Below are 19,071 nucleotides of genomic sequence, written 5' to 3'. Positions count from 1 at the left end.
AATGACAAGGGTGCCCGGATGCGGATGTTGACGTCTACATACGCTGTCGGACAGCGTCCGGTGTTGTATCAGCTATCTTGAGTATGCCGCTGGGCTAATGTGAGGGGGCTCATGGTTTTGTTAATTGACCAGCAACTAAGGATGCCTAATAAAACCACAACATTTCGCTCGAACAAAGCCATATGATGCCTTGTAGACTAGCTTTCATCCATATGTTTTGGATCTCGTTTCGATAACGTTAAAAGGAGAGGGACGTTGCTGTGCTTCAAACAGCTGGTTGAGAGAAGCTGTCACTGAAAGGAGGAAATAACACGATAAACATAAGTTGGAGAAACTGAAGGATCATCTGGACTGTAGATCGGACAAGACTGGAAAGTCGTCGTTCAACAGAAAGGACAGAAACCCACCTCTGTTTTCGGTTTTGGATACAAAATGGGCAAGCTAGCTCGGTAGCTAAAGGTTAATGGCCAAACAGTGTTAGCCTGGAACTAGCTCGCTACCTGTCTTATGTGTTTGTGATGTATATGGCTAACTGGCTTATAGTTGTCATTAGCTAATGCCAGGAATGTTGTGGGAAAACCTTTGCTGTTTACGTAATTAGATTATTAGATTACAAGATTTTGTTCGGCTATCCTAACTTGTTCGTGCCATTGTCACATTGCGTGTTTTTTGTATTGAGACAAACGTCAGGTAACGTCTTTTTGCTGAACTGGACACGTAAGTCATAACGAACAATAGCGGCATTTTACGATACTGAATTACCAACTTTTTTGTGAAAGCAGTGTTTTCATCTTAATTCAACACCTCTTACCTTATCAGACAAGGTGATTTTGGTAGCACGTAACCTGTGTCTGCCAACGTGTCATGTTTACAAAAGATATGCTGCTGCATCTGGCAATCTGTCAGTGACTGGGTGTGACAAGGAAACCTGTGAGGTAATTTATTTCTTTGAGAGTTTCAGACACTTGGGCTGACAAGGCACTTGCCTATTGTGTTTACCTCCAAGCTGATCGGTCAGTTTCTAGATTCGTAGAGGGACAAAACACGTTGTCTGTCACAGTTTTACACATTGGGTACACTCAGAATGCCCAAGAAATTGCTGAGAGTCTAGTTCTGTCGTTGGATCTGGGAATTTTGGTTTCTGAACGATGGACCACATATGGAGGATGGTGATGCAATGGAGGCATATATGCTGAAATTGCTGAATACTCTTAGTGTAGCTTTGCCTCAGTGAGAGTTGGTGCATTCACTAGCAGAATGGAAGGCTGCAGTCTGCCTTGATACGTTTGGTTACTGTAACCATGTGGACTCTGGGGCAATCCTGCTCTGCATCCATGAAGATTTCATGGCTGCCACTGCTGCTACTGGCCTTCCTAAGGCCAGTCCACTGCATGTCTCGGGATGAGAGACATAAATTAAGGTGAGCTGGAGCTCATGTTCAAGTGTGTGTTGTATGGGCAGTATAGAATGTTGGTTCTAGAGAAGCAGTGTACTGTTGGTTTGACATTTTCTCTTCCCTCCATCTCTCTCTCTCTCTCTCTTTCTCTCTCAGGGATCAGGTGGTTGAGATGTTTGACCACGCTTATAGCAGTTACATGGTATGTTCAAATTCTGCCCTTTCCTCTTGGTTAATCTCTCTCAGGAATGAGATTTGGCTCCTTGATTTGCTGAAATAGTGGCACTGTTGTTATTGTGATCAAGCACAGTAAATCATGTGCAGGCCATGGGTTTGCTCACCCTCAAGCCAAAAGAGGTCCACATTTGAGGTGATGTTTCTAGTGTATTTTAGAATGAGCCTGTTTGCTTAATCTGTCCTCATATGCTTTGTTCTCCCTACGTTGGAGACAGTTCTCAAAGGCTGAGAACAAATATTGACACAGTAGCATTTAAATTACAAATAAGATCACCACCCTCTGTAAAGAGTCAGTTCAAATACAAGAATGCCTTCAGCCTACATAGACCAGAGTTTTTAATGTTGTGTTTTCATTAGTATTGCAGTGGATCTTATTGTATTAACATTAAAACGATGCACAGATCGGATCAGCGAAAATGGTGTATTTCACTGCTATTTTCAATGGGAGTCTTGAAATTAAAGTGTGTGTGTGTGTGTGCGTGTGTGTGTGTGCGTGTGTGTGTGTGCGTGTGTGTGTGTGCGTGCGTGCGTGTGTGTGCGTGTGTGCGTGTGTGTGTGTGTGTGTGTGTGTGTGTGTGTGTGTGTGTGTGTGTGTGTGTGTGTGTGTGTGTGTGTGTGTGTGTGTGTGTGTGTGTGTGTGTGTGTGTGTGTGTGTGTCCTGGTTCTCCAGGACCATGCGTACCCAGCTGATGAGCTGATGCCGCTGACGTGCAGGGGGAGGGTGCGTGGGCTGGAGCCCAGCAGAGGAGATGTGGACGACGCGCTGGGGAAGTAAGTGGCCTCAGGCGGCAGGAATTTGCACAGGATGCGAGAGAGCGAGGAGTTCTACTCAGTGGGGAGGGAGTGGGAGAGAGAAAGAGGATTCAGGTGTAGTTGGGTGCTAGACCGTAGTCTGTCCAATGTGTATTGTCGGACACATCAATGAAACTGCTAATTAAACTCAGTGATGAAATGAATAGTAATATGAATAGCTTAAATTCAAAGAAATGAATAACAAAAATAGACCTTGAACTGGCGGCTAACTGTATCTGGCTTGTTGTTCTTTTCTAGATTCTCCCTCACGCTCATTGACACACTGGATACTCTGGTGGTGAGTGATGGCCCCTGTGGTTGCCCCGCAAGCTGATTCTCTTCAATTAAACTTTAACAGCCTTGCCCTAGATTAGGATAGTCCACGCACACACAGCCCACTGTTTCCCTATTTACTTTAAGGGCAGGCCCATCCACGTCTGTTTTTAGCACAACAAAGGGCCTGATTGCAGCGTCTGGTTATGTTCTCGACAGCTTTTGAACAAAACTGAGGAATTTGAAGCAGCTGTGAGAAGAGTCCTGTCTGATGTGCGGCTGGACAATGACATTGTGGTGTCTGTCTTTGAGACCAACATCCGGGTGCTGGGGTACGTTTTGGAATTATGAGCATTTTGAGTGGGTAGAATTAAATCTTTTCAAGACGTCGATCTATTTCACATTCAAGATATATCAATAAATCCCATCTTTTTTCTTTTCCTGAAATGTTTCTGTTGACATCTGGTTGAAATGTACAAATACTGTATATACATTTTTCATAGGAATACATTTATGCATAAATATAGCATATATTGATTGCATTAGCCCAGTGTTGTCAGATAGAACCCTATTATACCTCTAATCATTTAATTTTGTGATGTTGTATTGAGCTAAAAGGATGAAAAGGCCCATTTCTTAATCCAGTAGTAGTGTAAATAACTGGTTGGTGTTGGTGCATGTGCGTCCTCAGGGGACTGTTAGGGGGCCACTCCATGGCTGTGATGCTGAGGGAAGGGGGTCGTCACATGCTGTGGTACCGCGATGAGCTCCTCCACATGGCCAAGGACCTGGGGCTCAGGCTCCTGCCTGCCTTCAACACCAGCAGTGGGCTGCCTTACCCAAGGGTAAATACACACACACACATGCACACACACTCACTCACACACAGATTCTTCAAAGTAGCCTCCGTTTACTTTAATGACCGCTTGGCAGACTATCGGGGACCATCATTGCTCGCTTCATAAGATAGTCGTCAGGAGGAATGCTTTTCAACAGGAGTGAACACAGACAGACACACACACACACACACACTCAGAGGCAGACACAGGAATTTGTAATGAGTTATTTGCCTTTTCTAGCAACAGCAAGAAACAAGTGAATTTCCACGAGGGATTGAATAAGGGATAATCTTATCTTATCTGAAATGCTATTAAACTCACATTTCTCCTGCTCTCTTTCGGTCTGTCCCTATCTATCTGCCTGTCTGTCTGCTCTGTTTGTTGCGCTAGTACTGTTAGCATATGGTTCAGTTGACTTTAGCTAAGATGGCCTGAAGCCAAATGGCTACAGCTACTGAATTCCCCTGGGCTGCATAATGGCAGCACCTGCTGCAGAATTTCCTCATAGCACCACATGCGGATGTTCACTCTGTCGTTTCATCATACTGACTGACGATGAGATGTTTGTTTATTTTTAGATGTTCAGTTATTGACAAATATTTATATTTTGGACGATGTAAAACCCCAATTAAGATGAGGAAAAATGCACTGTCCATATTGAACTCTTAGGTGAACCTGAAGCATGGCGTTCGCGGCCCGGAGACTCGCACCGGGACGGAAACAGACACATGCACGGCGTGCGCCGGGACCATCATCTTGGAGTTCGCCGCCCTCAGCCGATTCACCGGGGACCCCATATTTGAGGTAGCGAGACACAAAACAAGTATCGTTTCCCCTCAGACAGAGAGAAATGAGAACTTGTGGTTTGTCGCTGGACCGGAGATTCATTCTTTGGACATTTACAGCAGACGCAGAAAAAATGTGAACTGTTGTGTTGCCGAAAACTGGTGCAGTGAATATGAGCGTGAAATGCAGAAGTGGCTGTGGGTGAAAAACGTGTTTGTGTTGTTGCTGTGCAGAATCATGCCAGAAGGGCTCTGGACTTCCTGTGGGAGAAGAGGCAGAGGAACAGCAACTTGGTGGGGACCACCATCAACATCCACTCAGGGGAGTGGGTGCGGCGAGGTATGGAGAACACCGCAGATCATGAACTCTGATATTCATTCCTCAGTGAAGCTTATATAATTTTAATGTGTGTGTGTGTGTGTGTGTGTGTGTGTGTGTGTTTTGTTGAGCAGATAGTGGCGTAGGAGCGGGCATTGACTCATACTATGAGTACCTGCTGAAGGCCTACATTCTCCTGGGAGATGACCTCTTTCTGCAGCGCTTTAACATAGTGAGTCCATCCCCATCCCCCATCCCTGCAGCTAGGCTGTGAAGAGGGAATAGCTGCCAGCTTTGGCATCCTCACAACAAAGGCTCTAGTCTGCAGACTGCAGCAGATCTCTCTGTAAAGGTTACAGAGTTGTTAAAAATTGTGTTTTTTTTATGCATTTCTACTGCAATTGATCTTGTTGCAGCAGTGTTCATAGTTACTCACTCATTCAATCACGCTCTCTCTGTCTCTCTCTCTCATTCTCTCTCTCTCCTTTCTCTCTCTCTCTCTCTCACGCTCTCTGGTCAGCTCATTTCAGGGTAAAATGGTTCATTCCGCTAATTCCCTCTCCCACTGATGCCTCTATGTTGTGTTCCAGCACTATGCCTCCATAATGAAGTACATCAGCCAGCCACCCCTCCTCCTGGACGTGCACATCCATAAGCCTCTGCTCCCAGCACGCACCTGGATGGACTCCCTGCTCGCCTTCTTTCCCGGTCTGCAGGTAAAGTTGTACCCTCTGGGGACCATTGCAAAAGGATGCATTCTCTAGGGGACTGTCACTTTGCAAAAGGATACATTCTCTGGGGGCCTTTGCAAAAGGATGCATCCTCTGAAGGCTGTTGCAAAAGGACACATCCTCTTGGGGCCGTTGCAAAAAGGATGCATGTCTGAACAGGTTGAAAGCAGGAGTTGTGTAGGAGATGTGGTTTAATATTTTTTTTTGTCCCCGTTTCCTCCATTATTCATTTTTCAGGTGTTGAAGGGAGACATCCGGCCTGCCATCGAGACGCACGAGATGCTTTATCAGGTTACAAAGAAGCACAATTTTCTGCCAGAGGCAAGTCAGTTCTTAGTCCTCCTGTCCGCCCCCAGGTTGCTCAAGCATATCCCTTCCTCAGTAATATGAATCGAGCTGATTACATGTTGAGTTCAGTACACAATGAAATATATCTTTTTTTCTGTGGGTAATATTTCTGTTTGTCTACAGGCCTTCACCACAGACTTCAGGGTACATTGGGCCCAGCATCCCTTGCGGCCAGAGTTTGCAGAGAGCACCTACTTCCTCTTTAAGGTGAGCATTACAGATCAGCAAGACATCACGGCAGTTATAGTAACCTTGTGAGCCTTTTCATGAACCTGAATTATCGAGGTCAAGGGCTCTCTGCTCTCCAGATATGAGTGGATTTACACAGGCACTCCCTCAATCATAGTTTCACAATGCTTTTCTGGTGTTTTTTGTTTTTTTTTGGAGTTTGCCATTTCAAATGGTGCCGTTAAGTTTCCATGCACAGCATTTGGTAGAGTTGTTTCATGACCGTGTCTAAGCCCACACTAAACCCACTGTCCTACCAGGCCACGGGAGACCCGTACTATCTGGAGGTGGGCCGCACGGTTCTGGAGAACCTGAACCGCTTCGCCCGCGTCCCCTGTGGCTTCGCCGCCATGAAGGACGTCCGCACCGGCAGCCACGAGGACCGGTGAGACACACACACACACACACACACACACACACACACAGACACACACACACACACACTCAAACTCTGTTTGTTCATCAAACCACCATGTGTACTCGTCACAGATAACAGTGTATTCTAACTGCATTTGAGTGGGCAACTATTGTGTAGCATTGAATGCTCTCTATCCACACTGAATTTGTTAAATATACCCATCTATTGCGTCATATTTCTCATACTAAATAGCAGATCAACGCCAGCAACAGAAAGAAAAAGTTCTTCTCAAACTGTTGCGCTGCACAGCGCACTGTGTTGCAATGCAACCGAAAACAATGTAATCAAGCTGATTTTGTGGCTAACGCTTCCTTGCATCGCATGCAGTGAAGAGACAGTGTATCGTGTCCCAATCACATCGGGAGTCTTCCAGTCTTTCTTTATCACAGTGTTATCTGCCGTCACAGTTTAGACTGAAATTCCATTGTGGAAGCTGAGATGAAGTACTGTACATATTAAGTTAGTATAGAGAGTTCATTTAATCCCTCAACCCTCAATAACTTTATTCATAGTTTAGATTCTGTGTGCATTTCTGTGCTGTGTAGCTGCTATGGTGTGAGTGTGTAAAAGTGCCTTTTGAGACGGAGTGTTTGATGGCCTCCTCTCTGTCTCTCTGTCTGTCTGTCTCTCTCTCTCTCTCTCAGTATGGACTCCTTCTTCCTGGCTGAGATGTTCAAATACCTCTTCCTGTTGTTTGCTGAGTCGGACGACCTGCCCTTTGACGTGGAGGACTACATCTTCACCACAGAAGCTCACCTGCTGCCGCTGTCGCTGTCCACCGCGCCGCGCTCACAGTCGCCCTCTGCTGCCAATTCCACGGTACTGCGGCGGCTTCTCCTCTGCTTAATGAGTCTCCTTGTTCTTTGTTCTCATCACTGAAGAAAGAATAAAAATAACATTATCGTGTGCACACAATCCTTATCCTGCTGCCCCCGGATCTTACAGACTGTGTGTGTGTGTGTGTGTGCGTGTGTGTTCGTGCGTGCGTGTTTGTCTTTCAGGGCGTTGAGGAGTTGGATGACTCAAATTTTGACTGGACCTGTCCCAATACCCGTCTCCTCTTCCCCGATCCTGCCTTTCCACGGAATCTCAGGGACCCAATCAAGATCGCCGTGGACAGGAGTTGTCCACGCCCAAGCCCACTCCGGTGAGAGAGGGAGGGAGTGTCAAAGCCAAAAGGCTTTAGATTGAAGGAGTGGATGTAGTTTGAACTTTGTTACTCTTGACCCACAGTTAAAAGTCTTGAGCAGAATCCTTCTGAATGTCTCTTGCCGTTGGGTGTTGGTTGTTTGGGCTGCTCTGCACCGTTCTTAAAGCCCCGCTCTGTTTCCTTCCCTCTCCCACCGTGTGTGTGTGTGTGTGTGTGTGTGTGTGTGTGTGTGTGTGTGTGTGTGTGTGTGTGTAGGGAGCCTGGCATGGGCCGTCTGCCCCTGAGGGCTCAGGACTTCATGGCCAACAACCCGGAGCACCTGGAGCTGCTGCGCCGCATGGGCGTCAGCCTCATCCACCTGAAGGACGGGCGCGTGCAGCTGGTGCAGCACGCCTCTCAGGTCAGACACACACACACACACACACGCCCATACTCGCATACACACACACTCGCATACACACACACACACACACATACACACACACACATACATACACACATACTCACACTCACACACACACACACACACATGCACACGGTTATACACACAAACACATTCACATGTGTGTGTATATATACTCATACATACACTCTCAAGTCAGAAACGCATGCACATATTCACATGTATATATATACCCATTCTCATACTCATACATACACTCTCAGGTCAGACACACATGCACACGCTCACACACACACACTCACACACACTTGTGCACTCAAACAGAATCACATGCACACAGTCATACACACAACCACAATCACACACATACTCATACACACAAGCACAAATAGAATCACACATGCACACTGAGATGAAATTGCCTTGCATGTGTATTCTACACCTAAATGAATCCGAGCTCCTGCAGTTTGTAAAGCATACATCATGTTGTTGTGGTAACAGAGAGTAAGGCGGAAATGGTTTGTTGGAGTCTGACCCTAATCCTGCATAATGCCGAGGGCTGTATAAGTTTGCTCTAAGATGCTTTAGGAGTGTAATTCCACGCTTAGATCATAGTTTCGTTTCGTCATTTCATTTCAGTTATTGTACAGAAAGGGATTAAAAAGTAACAATGTAGTTACAGTTCAAACGGGCCGGACTGCGTTAACAAAAACTGGTTTATAGCAGGTTCCTGCTCTGCATGTCAAAGACAAATATGACATCACACGAGTCACGACATACACTTCACAGATCATATCAACAAAGCAAACAGGACAAGACATAGTTTGAGGACGTGAGACAGGACAAAAGACAACACAATAGCTATAGCTACAAACAATAGACAACTACAATACACAGACGTGCGAGGGAGCTAGGACCTGAGCAGTGTGTGAGGGTAATCTGATCAGTAATGGACATAAGCCAGTGGCTACAGGTGGTGCTGTCAACGAGAAGGTGTTTTATGTGCCTTTTTGAGATGTGTGATAGACGGTAGGGTTCTGATGTGTGAGGCCGGGGATCTCGTTCCAGATTTTTGGTAAATGGATTTACACTGCCGTTCAAAAGTTTGGGGTCACTTACATATTTCCATTCCACTCCATCTGTAGATGGAATACCAGCTGATATCAGTTGTTTTTTCATCAGGGCGGCAGTTTTCAGAATGCATTACGTGCTTGCATAATTGCAAAAAGGTTCTCCAATGTTTTCTCAGTTAGCCTTTTAAAATGACATCAGATTAGTGAACAGAATGTGCCTTTGGAACATTGGATGAATGTCTTCCATGTCTTTCTACAACAGTCATTTACAATATTAATGACGAAAACAAGGACATTTCTAAGTGACTTCAAACTTTTGAATGGTAGTGTCGCTGTGTTTGTAGGCAAGCGTTGGAAGAAGTGCCTGAGTTTTAGTGACGTGCATTACGTGCTGGAAAAAGTGTGGTAAGAGTTGGTTAGGGGCTGCTGTGTTGCATCTGGAAAAAAGAAAGTAATGACATGGCTGTTTACGTAGTTCTGAAAAGTCCTGGCATTGCAGTACATGAGTGCAGTGCATTCTGCATTGGAGTGGTGAGTCCAATTTGGGAGATTATTGTAGATCTTGTTTTCTCTGTTGTGGAGTCTTGCTCTATTGTGCGCTGGACACTGAGATATTTCCCTCTCTTTCGCCCCCCGCAGGCAGTGAGTGCGATAGCGGCAGAGGACGGCATGCGCTTCATGCAGGAGATGATGGAGCTCTCAAGCCAGCAGCAGAAGGAGCAGCTCCCCCCTCGCGCTGTGCAGATCGTCTCACACCCCTTCTTTGGCAGAGTGGTACTGACCGCCGGCCCGGCACAGTTTGGCATAGACCTTTCCAAGAGCAGCACGGGGGTGAGTATAGATCGACTAGCCCTGCTCTACATGTGTCTGTGATGATTCATTATTTGTCCCTGAATGTCGTGATTTCCATCCCAGATCATTATTAAAGATGCTGCCTGTTTGTTAAGAACTTGGCCACATCGGCATGGCAGAACATTTTGCAGTGCCACAAGCAAAACATATCAACACAAAGTTCAAAACACAGAACAGGAAGCTAGCCTGTCATTGACCCGTCTCCCCCCTCTCTGCAGGTGCGAGGCTTCGTGTCGGTGGCCGAGCCGTACAGCGGCTGCGCGGAGGTGACCAACGCCGAGCTGGTTCAGGGCCGCATCGCCCTGCTGCAGCGGGGCCAGTGCATGTTCGCCGAGAAGGCCCGGCACATCCAGAAGGCCGGGGCCATCGGGGGCATCGTGATCGGTGAGGACCGGACACGGGGACATAAAAAATTAAATAAAAATTGGACCGACTATGCCTGACTGAGTGACTGCAGTCCTCCTGGAAAAGCTGCACGTAGAAAATCAATGGAGATACTGTTTGATGGGGTTTAGAAGCTGGGCACAGACTTCAGAGTAGCTGCCATAGTAGATTTATGAGGAGCAGCGTTGCTCAACCGACTGGCTTTAGTCTTCAGCAGAGTTTATTAGACAGGATGTGATTAAATGTGCTGTAAAATTGCCTTGGCTCATAATCAGTCATCAAATGTGTGTCTCTGGGGATGACCTCAATTTTGTGTGTGTGTGTGTGTGTGTGTGTGTGTCCGTTTCCGTTTCCCCACAGATGACAACGACGGCAGCAGCAGCGACACGGCTCCCCTCTTCCAGATGGCGGGAGACGGCCGCAGCACGGACGACGTAACGCTGCCCCTCCTCTTCCTGTTCCACAAGGAGGGCAACATCCTGCTGGAGGCCCTGAAGGAGTACCGCGAGGTGGAGGTGCTGCTCAGCGATAAGGCCCGCGACCGAGGTGAGTCTGCCCAGAGACGAGGCCTGGATACGGGGGGGGGGGGGGGGGGGGAGCACAAGCACAAGCACAAGCACAAGCACAAGCACAAGCACAAGCACAAGCACACGCACACGCACACGCACACGCACACGCACACGCACACGCACACGCACACGCACACGCACACGCACAACTCTGCCTGCTGGAGAGGACTGATTCAATCCACCGATGTTAGAACTGTCTGCTTTTTTACTTGTGTGAAGTGTTCCATGAAAGATGAACAAGTTTACAATAGTGGCCAAGAGAGGTGTGACTGGGGAAGTGCGAAGCCTAGGCCTCCAGCTACGACTCAGAGGGGGATGTAGAGTGTGGAAGCCCATGCATAATTTATTCATCGAGTTGCGTTTACTGTATTATTACAGGGTTAGACTATACGATTTCATGAGGCGTGAGTATTTGAGCTACACCTCTCGTCTTCTCTCTCTCTCTCTCTCTCTCTCTTTCTCCATCGTATGGTTCTCTCCCCCTCTCCTCCCTGGTGATGTAACCATGCTCCTATCCTCTGCTTCTGCTCTGCCCTCTGCGGATCTGCAGCCTCTCTTTTTAAAGGGAAAGCCCTCCCGGGCGCCCTGTTGGACGGCAGTAAGTAACTTCCTCTTCCTCCTCCCTCTCCTTCCTCCTCCTCCTCCTCCTCCTCCTCCTCTTCTCTCACACCTCCTCTTCTCACACCGCCCACCCATCCTTTGCTAAGTCCGTAGGAGCTCTGAGCTAACATTGTGCTTAGCTTAGACCATTCGCTTGCATGTCATGTAGTCGGCAGATGTGGACGTCTGAAGTTGAGTTCTGGAAAGCAGAGGTGTGCCTGTGCGTTTCGCCCTCAGCTGTTGAGATTTCGATAGTTGTACAACCATTGGTTTGGAGTACGGCCATTGGTTTGGTTTGGTGTGGTAGTAGTGGTAGTGGTAGTGGTAGTGCCGCTTCTATGGACAATTTTTCCACCTCTGCTTTCATAGAAGTGCTTCTCAAGCTGTGTGTGTGTGTGTGTGTGTGTGTGTGTGTGTGTATAAGTCTAAGTCTGTTTGTGCAATGTATGCTGGCCAGTGTTATTTGTTGAACAGATGTGGTTGCAAACTGAGCTAACACATTCCCTGATCTCTCTCCACAGGTGGTGCTGTGGAGGAGGAAGACTGCTCCACTGAGGAGAAGGACCGTGACGTACCCGGATTGGCCTCTTCCTCTCTCCCCCTCGCCTCCTCCTCCTCCTCGTCTTCTTCCTCTTCTTCTTCCACCTCCTCTTCTTCCTCCTCTCCGCCTCCAGACCAATCCCAGCCCAGCGTGCAGGAGCCTGACCAACCTCAAACAAAAGAGGAGGACGAGGAGAAAGACGAAGAGGCGGCGGCGGTGGTGGTGGTGGTCCCCCCAGCCAAGGTGGCCAGCGAGCCAGACGCAAAAACCGAGCCTACGGAAGAGCAGTCATCTGACAAGGACCCCGAGAAGTTACTGGACGCCCTGTTAGCCGACTGGCAGGAGGACCTGGAGGCCTTCCGGCAGATGGAGAAGGACGAGCTCTGACCGCTCTCCTCTCTCTCCTCTCTCTGGCTCTCTTCCTCCCCTTCAGACGTAGGCAGCTCTATACACGGCTGCCGTTCAGAAGACTGGACAGGAGTCTTCAACACACTCCAAACCGGCAGGGAAGGGGTGTGTTTCCTTGGTGGAGTGAGACTTCCTGACTCTAGTGGTAACCCACAGCGACTGCTTCCCCTTACCCAGGCCCCCCCCTGCCCCCACCTGTCTCCAGGACCTCAGGTGTGCCCCTGGGTTTGTTCACCTGCTCGAACCTCCTCCATCAGTGAACAGCATAGAACAGTGAGCGCACCTGACACCCCCCCCCCCCCCCAGAGCTTTTCTCGCCTTTCTTGTCTTAACGTCTTCCTTTTGGCGTAAAACTGGATCTCTTTGGTGACAGTCAGTCACAGTGCTGATCAGCAAACTGATTTAAATGTTTTGATTAAACCGTGATCACCCCCCTCCCTTTTTTTCCCCCTCCCCTTTCGTCTTTTTGTAATGCCATTTGTACTAATTTAATTTGTGTAGGCTCATTTGCTGGGGCCATTAGTGAGCTACGATACTGTGAGTGGGGAGGTGGCCATGAAGTCAGAAAATGAAATCAACGACTAAAATTAGGAAACCTAATTATCCCATCCTCCTTATATGAAACGATGAAGTGTATAACCATATGTATGGTACCATATATATGGTATATAATTATGTATTATAATGTACTTTGCAGTTTTTTTTTTTTTTCTCCGAATGCTTCTTATTGCAGCTCTTGCGCACATGTGAGAGCGTCTCATCGTTGAAGAAGGCACATGAGTCTCGGCACAGAAGGATATCCAGGTGGCGTGTCCACTGTCCAGTGTAGTGGTGCTTCATGTGGGGCACGTTCAGGATGAGACAGATGGAAGCATCCACATAGAAGAGCACAGCTGTGGACAGCCTTTTTACACCAGTGCCATCCTGAACATGCCCCAGGCTCTCTCTCTCTCTCTCTCTCACTCTCACACACACACACACACACACTCACACACACTTCTCTCTCTGACTTCCATATCCAGAAAAGAACGGTGAGATGACGAGAGATATGTCGCCCTCAAGCTGGATCAAACTAGTCGAGCCGTCGGGTCTCAGGTTCTCTCAGGTTTCACTGAGACATAACTATGAGCGTTGTACTCGTGACTGAAGTCGCAGAAGAGACATTTTCCACATGGTCTGGTGTGGAAGGTCCAATGGGAGCTGAAGAAGTTAACCTCACATGACTGACTGTCAAGCTGAGGCCGGTGTTTCATGTAAAGACTTTTGAAAACTGGCAGTTGAATTGGACATTCAGCTGAGGGGAAGGGATTACAGATAACAATAATAAAGTTTAATAAAAACCAATGATGAAACCCACCATTTTGTCTTCATTTTGGTCACTCATTTTAGAAAGCTGAAATGGCTGTCCTTACACTATATTGCCAAAAGTATTCGCTCACCTGCCTTTACCCCCATATGAACTTCAGTCACATATTATGATGTTGGTCCACTCTTTGCAGCTATAACAGCTCCAACTCTACAGGGAAGACTTTCCACAAGGTTTAGGAGTGTGATAATGGGATTATTTTAGCTTTCTTTTAGCGGCGCATTTGTGAGGTCACACACTGATGAGGTGACTGGCTCTCAGGATCCGCTTTAATTCATCCCAAAGGTGTTCTATTGGGTTGAGGACAGGCCTCTGTACAGGCCAGTCCAGTTCATCCACACCAAACTCTGTCATCCTTGCCTTTATGGACCTTGCTTTGTGCACTGGTGCACAATCATGTTGAAACAGGAAGTGGCCATCTCCAAACTTCCCACAAAGTTAGGAGCATAGAATTGTCCAAAATCTCTTGATTAATGCTGAAGGATTCCGAGTTCCTTTCACTGGAACTAAGGGACCAAGCCCAGCTCGGGGATGGCCCCCTTCCTATTCCAACATGACTGTGCACCAGTGCACAAAACAAGGTCCATAAAGACATGGACGACAGTTAGGTGTGGATGAACTTGACTGGCCTTCACAGAGTCCTGACCTAAACCCAATAGAACACCTTTGGGATGAATTAGAGTGGATCCTGAGAGCCGGTGGCCTCATCCCACATGAGTGTGTGACCTCACAAATTTGCTTCTGAAAGAATGGTCAAAAATTCCCATAAACACACTCCTAAACCTTGTGGAAAGTATTCCCAGAAAAGTTGATGCTGTTATAGCTGCAAAGGGTGGACCAACATCCTAATAAACCCTATGGATTAAGAATAGGATGTGACTGAAGTTCATATGTGAGTCAAGGCAGGTGAGCGAATACTTTTGGCAATATAGTGTATTTAACTCATCACTTGTCTCACCTTTTGTCATACATGGCCTGCCTGACTTGTATCTTTACACGGCAGAACATTTGAGAGGAGTTGTAAAGTTGTGGTCATTAATTTATACATGCTAAAGTTGACTAAAAAGAGGTATAAAAAAATAATATTTTGGTTATTGTTTTAATGCCTTAATTAAAAAAGAGGCAAAATCCAACCTTTAAGGACACCAATTTTCTTTGTAAAGGAATAATGTATCATAAATTAATAAATGTTCTTCCTTAAAATACTGTACAGGGGCCATACTATGAATCCCGATAAAGTTCCCTTGGCCTTTGGAATTAAAATAGCCCCACATCATCATATACCCTTCACCATACCTAGAGATTGGCATGTTTTTTTTTTTTTTTTTTTTTCAGTTAGCCTATTAGCCTGTTTGATGCTCATAGAGCTCAATACAAATCAATAAAAAACATCCTGGATCCATGAATTAACTGGCCTGCCTCTATGGGAATGTAACACAGGGCTATGTACTTATAGCCAAACCTACCATACCTTCACCAAGATAGAATCCATTCAGTCATTAAAATATCAACACCAAGACAGGTTATTGTCTTATTAGATATATTTAATAAATTAAAACAAGGTACAAAAAAATGAATGTACAGATCAACCTCTCACCCCACCCCCCCCCTCTCTCTTAATTGTCTCACTGATTGACGCATGTGGCATAACCGAACCGTGCGCATCATCAAAGCAGTACCGGCACTCCCTCAGCATACCGAAGCGTGGCACACCCTCCCTGTGTCTCCCATACCCACTCCCACCCGAAAAGAACACACATGCTACATGTCTGCAGGCACCAACTGGGCATGGACTGTCAGAAGAAACAGTGGTCAACACTTATGGCATGCGGTGTGTGTGTGTGTGTGTGTGTGTGCGCGCGTGTGTGTGCGTGTCTAGATGAGGAGGGGGAGGGCAGATTAGGATTTAGCCATCACGGAGATGCCATTACGATTGCTGTTAGTGTCTTGCGTCTTTTTTTTTTGCCATTAAAAGGAAAACTGTAGTTCCCAAAACAATAAGTGCACTGAAGAGTCAAACTACAAGTGAGACGTGTATCTTTTACATAACGCGACATGTCACAAGATGTGCGTCAACTAGCATGGCTAAAACACGATCGTCAAGGCTGCAGGCTCTACAACAGTGCTGTATAGTGGGGGGTTTTACAGAGTAGCTCCAAGTGGGCCCACCACTACTGGTCATCCAAACAACCACTGACTGACCAACAGGTAACCAGGGCCTGCTTTTCCGGTGAGCGGTCACAAAAAACCACGTTCCACGCCAAAAGTCCTGAGAGGAAGTGATAAAGAGTCCCCCCTCCTCATCACCGGACCGGCCACCATTCTCTTAGGAGTCCATTTCATCCCTTCAGCTGAGAGGGCATACGAGTCCTTCCACATTCACTGTGTGGGCCAGCAGTAAAGCAGACATTCTTCTCCTGTCCAGTCAGTTTCTTTCCATTACCACTGGACCTGCCCATTCTCCATAACTGCTAATGTTAAATATATATATATAAAAAAATAGGACAATTAAAAAAAAAAAAGAAAACCCCTAAATCACATGACAAAAGTTCACAACAATTTGGCAGAGTAAGGGCATAGAAGGGCAACAGCTTGGAATTGTTAGATATTTATATGTATATAGAGATATAGATGATCAATGAATAAAGCCACAGGAGTTTTCAGTCTTCATTGGTCCCTCTGTCTGTTAGCAGCAGTGGCAGCAGGACTATCGCACCCTGTATTAATAATATAGATTTGTATATATCTATATATATCTATATAGATATATGTTGGTGTATGTGTACATACATAATATAGCTCTTTTTCATTTATCTATTAAAAAAAGTTGACCTAACACTATATCTTTGTTCGTACGGATGCAAAAGTCACAAGAGAACAGCCTAGGAGCCACGGAAGATCGAAAAAACGAGTAGAAAGAAGGGGTGACATTTTACAGAGTGCATGCCGCAGGAGAGGTGGAGGCGAGGAAAGAAAGAGGGGAAATAGACAGATAGATGGAGAAGTGAAATGAATATAGAGGTAGAGATTGATAAATGAAGGGTGCAAAGATATGACAGAGAAAGTGATAGACAGAGACAGACTGCATACACAGACTGAAAAGGAGATAAGAGAGAGAGACAGAGAGAGAGAGAGAGAGAGAGAGAGAGAAAGAAAGAGAGGATAAAAGAGGAAAGCATGACCTCTCCTGCACTGACTGACTGCACAGTCTCAGCTAGTCTCTGCCTCATCTCAGGCTGCACTGGGGGGAAAGACTACATCACGTCTGCGCAGTACATCTGTAGAGCCATGGTGTATGTATATGTGTGTGTGTGTGTGTGTGTGTCTGCATGTGTGTGTGAGAGAGAGAGTTGGGGGGATATTTCCATGAAGTTCACGGGGCCTGGGGAAGCGCCAGAAGCTGGGTGTCCTGGCACCGGAGCGCCTGACCGGGCTGCTTCGGGACTGTGGAGCCGGAGCTGGAGCTGGAGAGTGGTCAGTCAGTCAGTAGTCGGCAGCGTACTCTGTGCCGTGGAGGCCTCGACACACCAGGGTGAACTCCTTCACGATGTCCTTCACTCTTCTCTTGTTCACGCGCTCCCTGAATAGGAGAGCAAAAATAATTGCACAAATAACGGTCATTCCTTTGAAACTTTACGCTGTCCACTTGGCTGACTGCAGTGACTGTTGTACTATTGTGTCGAGTGATTTCAACCAACTTGAGGTAATCTTATGGAATAGCTAGAGGATGAAGGCATTTGGTTATGATTGCGATTCAAGCTGTTAAGGATGCACTGTTATCTTCTACATGTGAATTAGACCCCTTTGTTCTGTGTGCATGTGTGTGTGTGTATTTCATGTTTGTGTGTGTGTGTGTGTGTGTGTCTGTGCGTGTCTGTGCGTGTCTGTGCGTGTCTGTGCGTGTCTGTGCGTGTCTGTGCGTGTCTGTGCGTGTGTGTGTGTGTGTGTGTGTGTGTGTGTTCCATCCTACCTCAGGACCTGCTGGCTGAAGGTGTCCTTCTGCTCGGGGGAGACGCGCGAGGAGGGGAAGCCGGGCGACTGCAGCGCCTCCTTCAGCCACACCGTGAGCAGGCCGAAGCAGTGCTTGTTCAGGGAGAACAGCACCTCGGCAAACTGGTCCATCAGACTCCGCGACGACTGGCCACCGATGGCCTGCAGCAGAGGGGGGGGGACGAGAAAACGCAGAAGTGAAGACACAATAGAAGATCTGAAAGTCGTGCATCGTGTGCCCAGCTCAACAAATCAGCCGGAAGAGTCTAGAGTGCTACATGCACTGCATGTACAATATGGACATGTTTATATGTTAGAATTAGGCCTTACTTCTGTCATTTTTTTACTCCTTTGTATTTTGTTTTGTGTGTGTGTGTGTGTGTGTGTGTGTGTGTGTGTGTGTGTGTGTGTGTGTGTGTGTGTGTGTGTGTTTGTGTGTGTGTGTGTTTTAAAGCTTTGTTATGTCCGTTTCTTTGTACTGTATGTGTGTATGTACTGTATGTATGCATGTATGTATGTATGTATGACGGGTTTGTTCATAGTGTCTGCAGTGCTCAGTGACAGAATGAGAGGTCAGAGGTTAAAGGTTAAAGGTGAAAGGTGAGCTGCTGACCTCCAGCACCGCCTGTAGAAGGATTTTCCCATCCTGCTGGACCACCTGACCCACAGGAGGGGTGTCTGCACAGTGCGGCAGCAGCTCCGTCTGACAACAGACAACAACACAACAAAACCACTTACAAAAACACCAACATGTCACATCACCACACATATATCCGATTCAGTTAGACTAGCATTTCTACAGTAATGATCTAAACCCTTCACATTTTTAACATTTACTGACCCGCACAGCAAACTGAGTTAAGACATTTTTGACCCACCAATGAGAAATGACTTTTATTTGTGCTTCACAGACATGGGTGGCAAACGTGTTTCACTTACAAAGAACTGACAAGTAGACTTGACCGTTGGAGCCTCAGGGAATTTAAGCGACAGCACTCCTGTAAACAAGAAGAGACAAGTCATGCTAACTTCGCAAATGCAATGCCAATCCCAAAGTAATCCAGCTTCATTCTCTGTAATGCACACACACACACACACACATACACACACAGACAAACACACACACACAGACAAACACACACACACACACACACACACACACAGAGACACAGACACAGACACAGACACAGACACAGACACAGACACAGACACAGACACACACACACACACACACACAGGTTAAGAATTAATGCATGTGTGTAATTGTCTCGCCGCTTGGTCTGTTAGGACGCAGTACTCACCACAGTGGAAGACCGCTTTCACATCAAGATTCTCAGACAAGTACAAATCGGGTTTCCGTTTGAGAGCC

At 46.7% G+C, this 19,071-nt stretch overlaps 2 protein-coding genes across 5 annotated transcripts in view; one reads left to right on the top strand and one right to left on the bottom strand.

The window, feature by feature from the left end:
• The first annotated feature begins 57 nt into the window (after positions 1–57).
• Positions 58–13,690, top strand: edem3 (ER degradation enhancer, mannosidase alpha-like 3). Of its 2 annotated transcripts, XM_062555425.1 has the most exons (21): positions 58–1,420; positions 1,553–1,598; positions 2,304–2,404; positions 2,684–2,723; positions 2,918–3,030; positions 3,390–3,543; positions 4,207–4,341; positions 4,557–4,662; positions 4,776–4,873; positions 5,232–5,357; positions 5,610–5,693; positions 5,844–5,927; positions 6,209–6,333; positions 7,011–7,185; positions 7,368–7,513; positions 7,772–7,916; positions 9,632–9,823; positions 10,063–10,228; positions 10,589–10,774; positions 11,176–11,201; positions 11,919–12,052. In XM_062555425.1, exons 1-20 carry the CDS (start codon positions 1,302–1,304, stop codon positions 11,196–11,198), a joined length of 2,364 nt encoding a protein of 787 aa, XP_062411409.1. In that variant the 5' UTR covers positions 58–1,301; the 3' UTR covers positions 11,199–11,201; positions 11,919–12,052. The 2 variants fall into 2 exon arrangements, with proteins under 2 accessions (XP_062411409.1, XP_062411408.1); XM_062555424.1 differs by lacking the exon at positions 11,176–11,201 and having other exon boundaries at positions 11,919–13,690.
• A 1,572-nt stretch (positions 13,691–15,262) lies between these two features.
• Positions 15,263–19,071, bottom strand: part of ipo13b (importin 13b) — a 40,566-nt gene continuing 36,757 nt past the window's right edge. The window contains exons 17-21 of one of the 3 annotated variants that reach the window (XM_062556653.1): positions 19,004–19,070; positions 18,642–18,700; positions 18,316–18,405; positions 17,683–17,864; positions 15,263–17,292 (exon numbers count right to left, since the gene is read on the bottom strand). In XM_062556653.1, the coding sequence (XP_062412637.1) occupies positions 17,196–17,292; positions 17,683–17,864; positions 18,316–18,405; positions 18,642–18,700; positions 19,004–19,070 (495 nt within the window). In that variant the 3' untranslated portion in view covers positions 15,263–17,195. Of the gene's footprint in view, positions 17,293–17,682; positions 17,865–18,315; positions 18,406–18,641; positions 18,701–18,946; position 19,071 lie in introns of those variants that run through there. The other 2 variants (XR_009941519.1, XM_062556654.1) reach the window with 2 other exon arrangements.

This window comes from Sardina pilchardus, chromosome 15 (assembly GCF_963854185.1).
Source record: "Sardina pilchardus chromosome 15, fSarPil1.1, whole genome shotgun sequence".
NCBI lineage: Eukaryota > Metazoa > Chordata > Actinopteri > Clupeiformes > Clupeidae > Sardina > Sardina pilchardus.
This window is presented reverse-complemented; position numbering and strand designations above follow the sequence as displayed.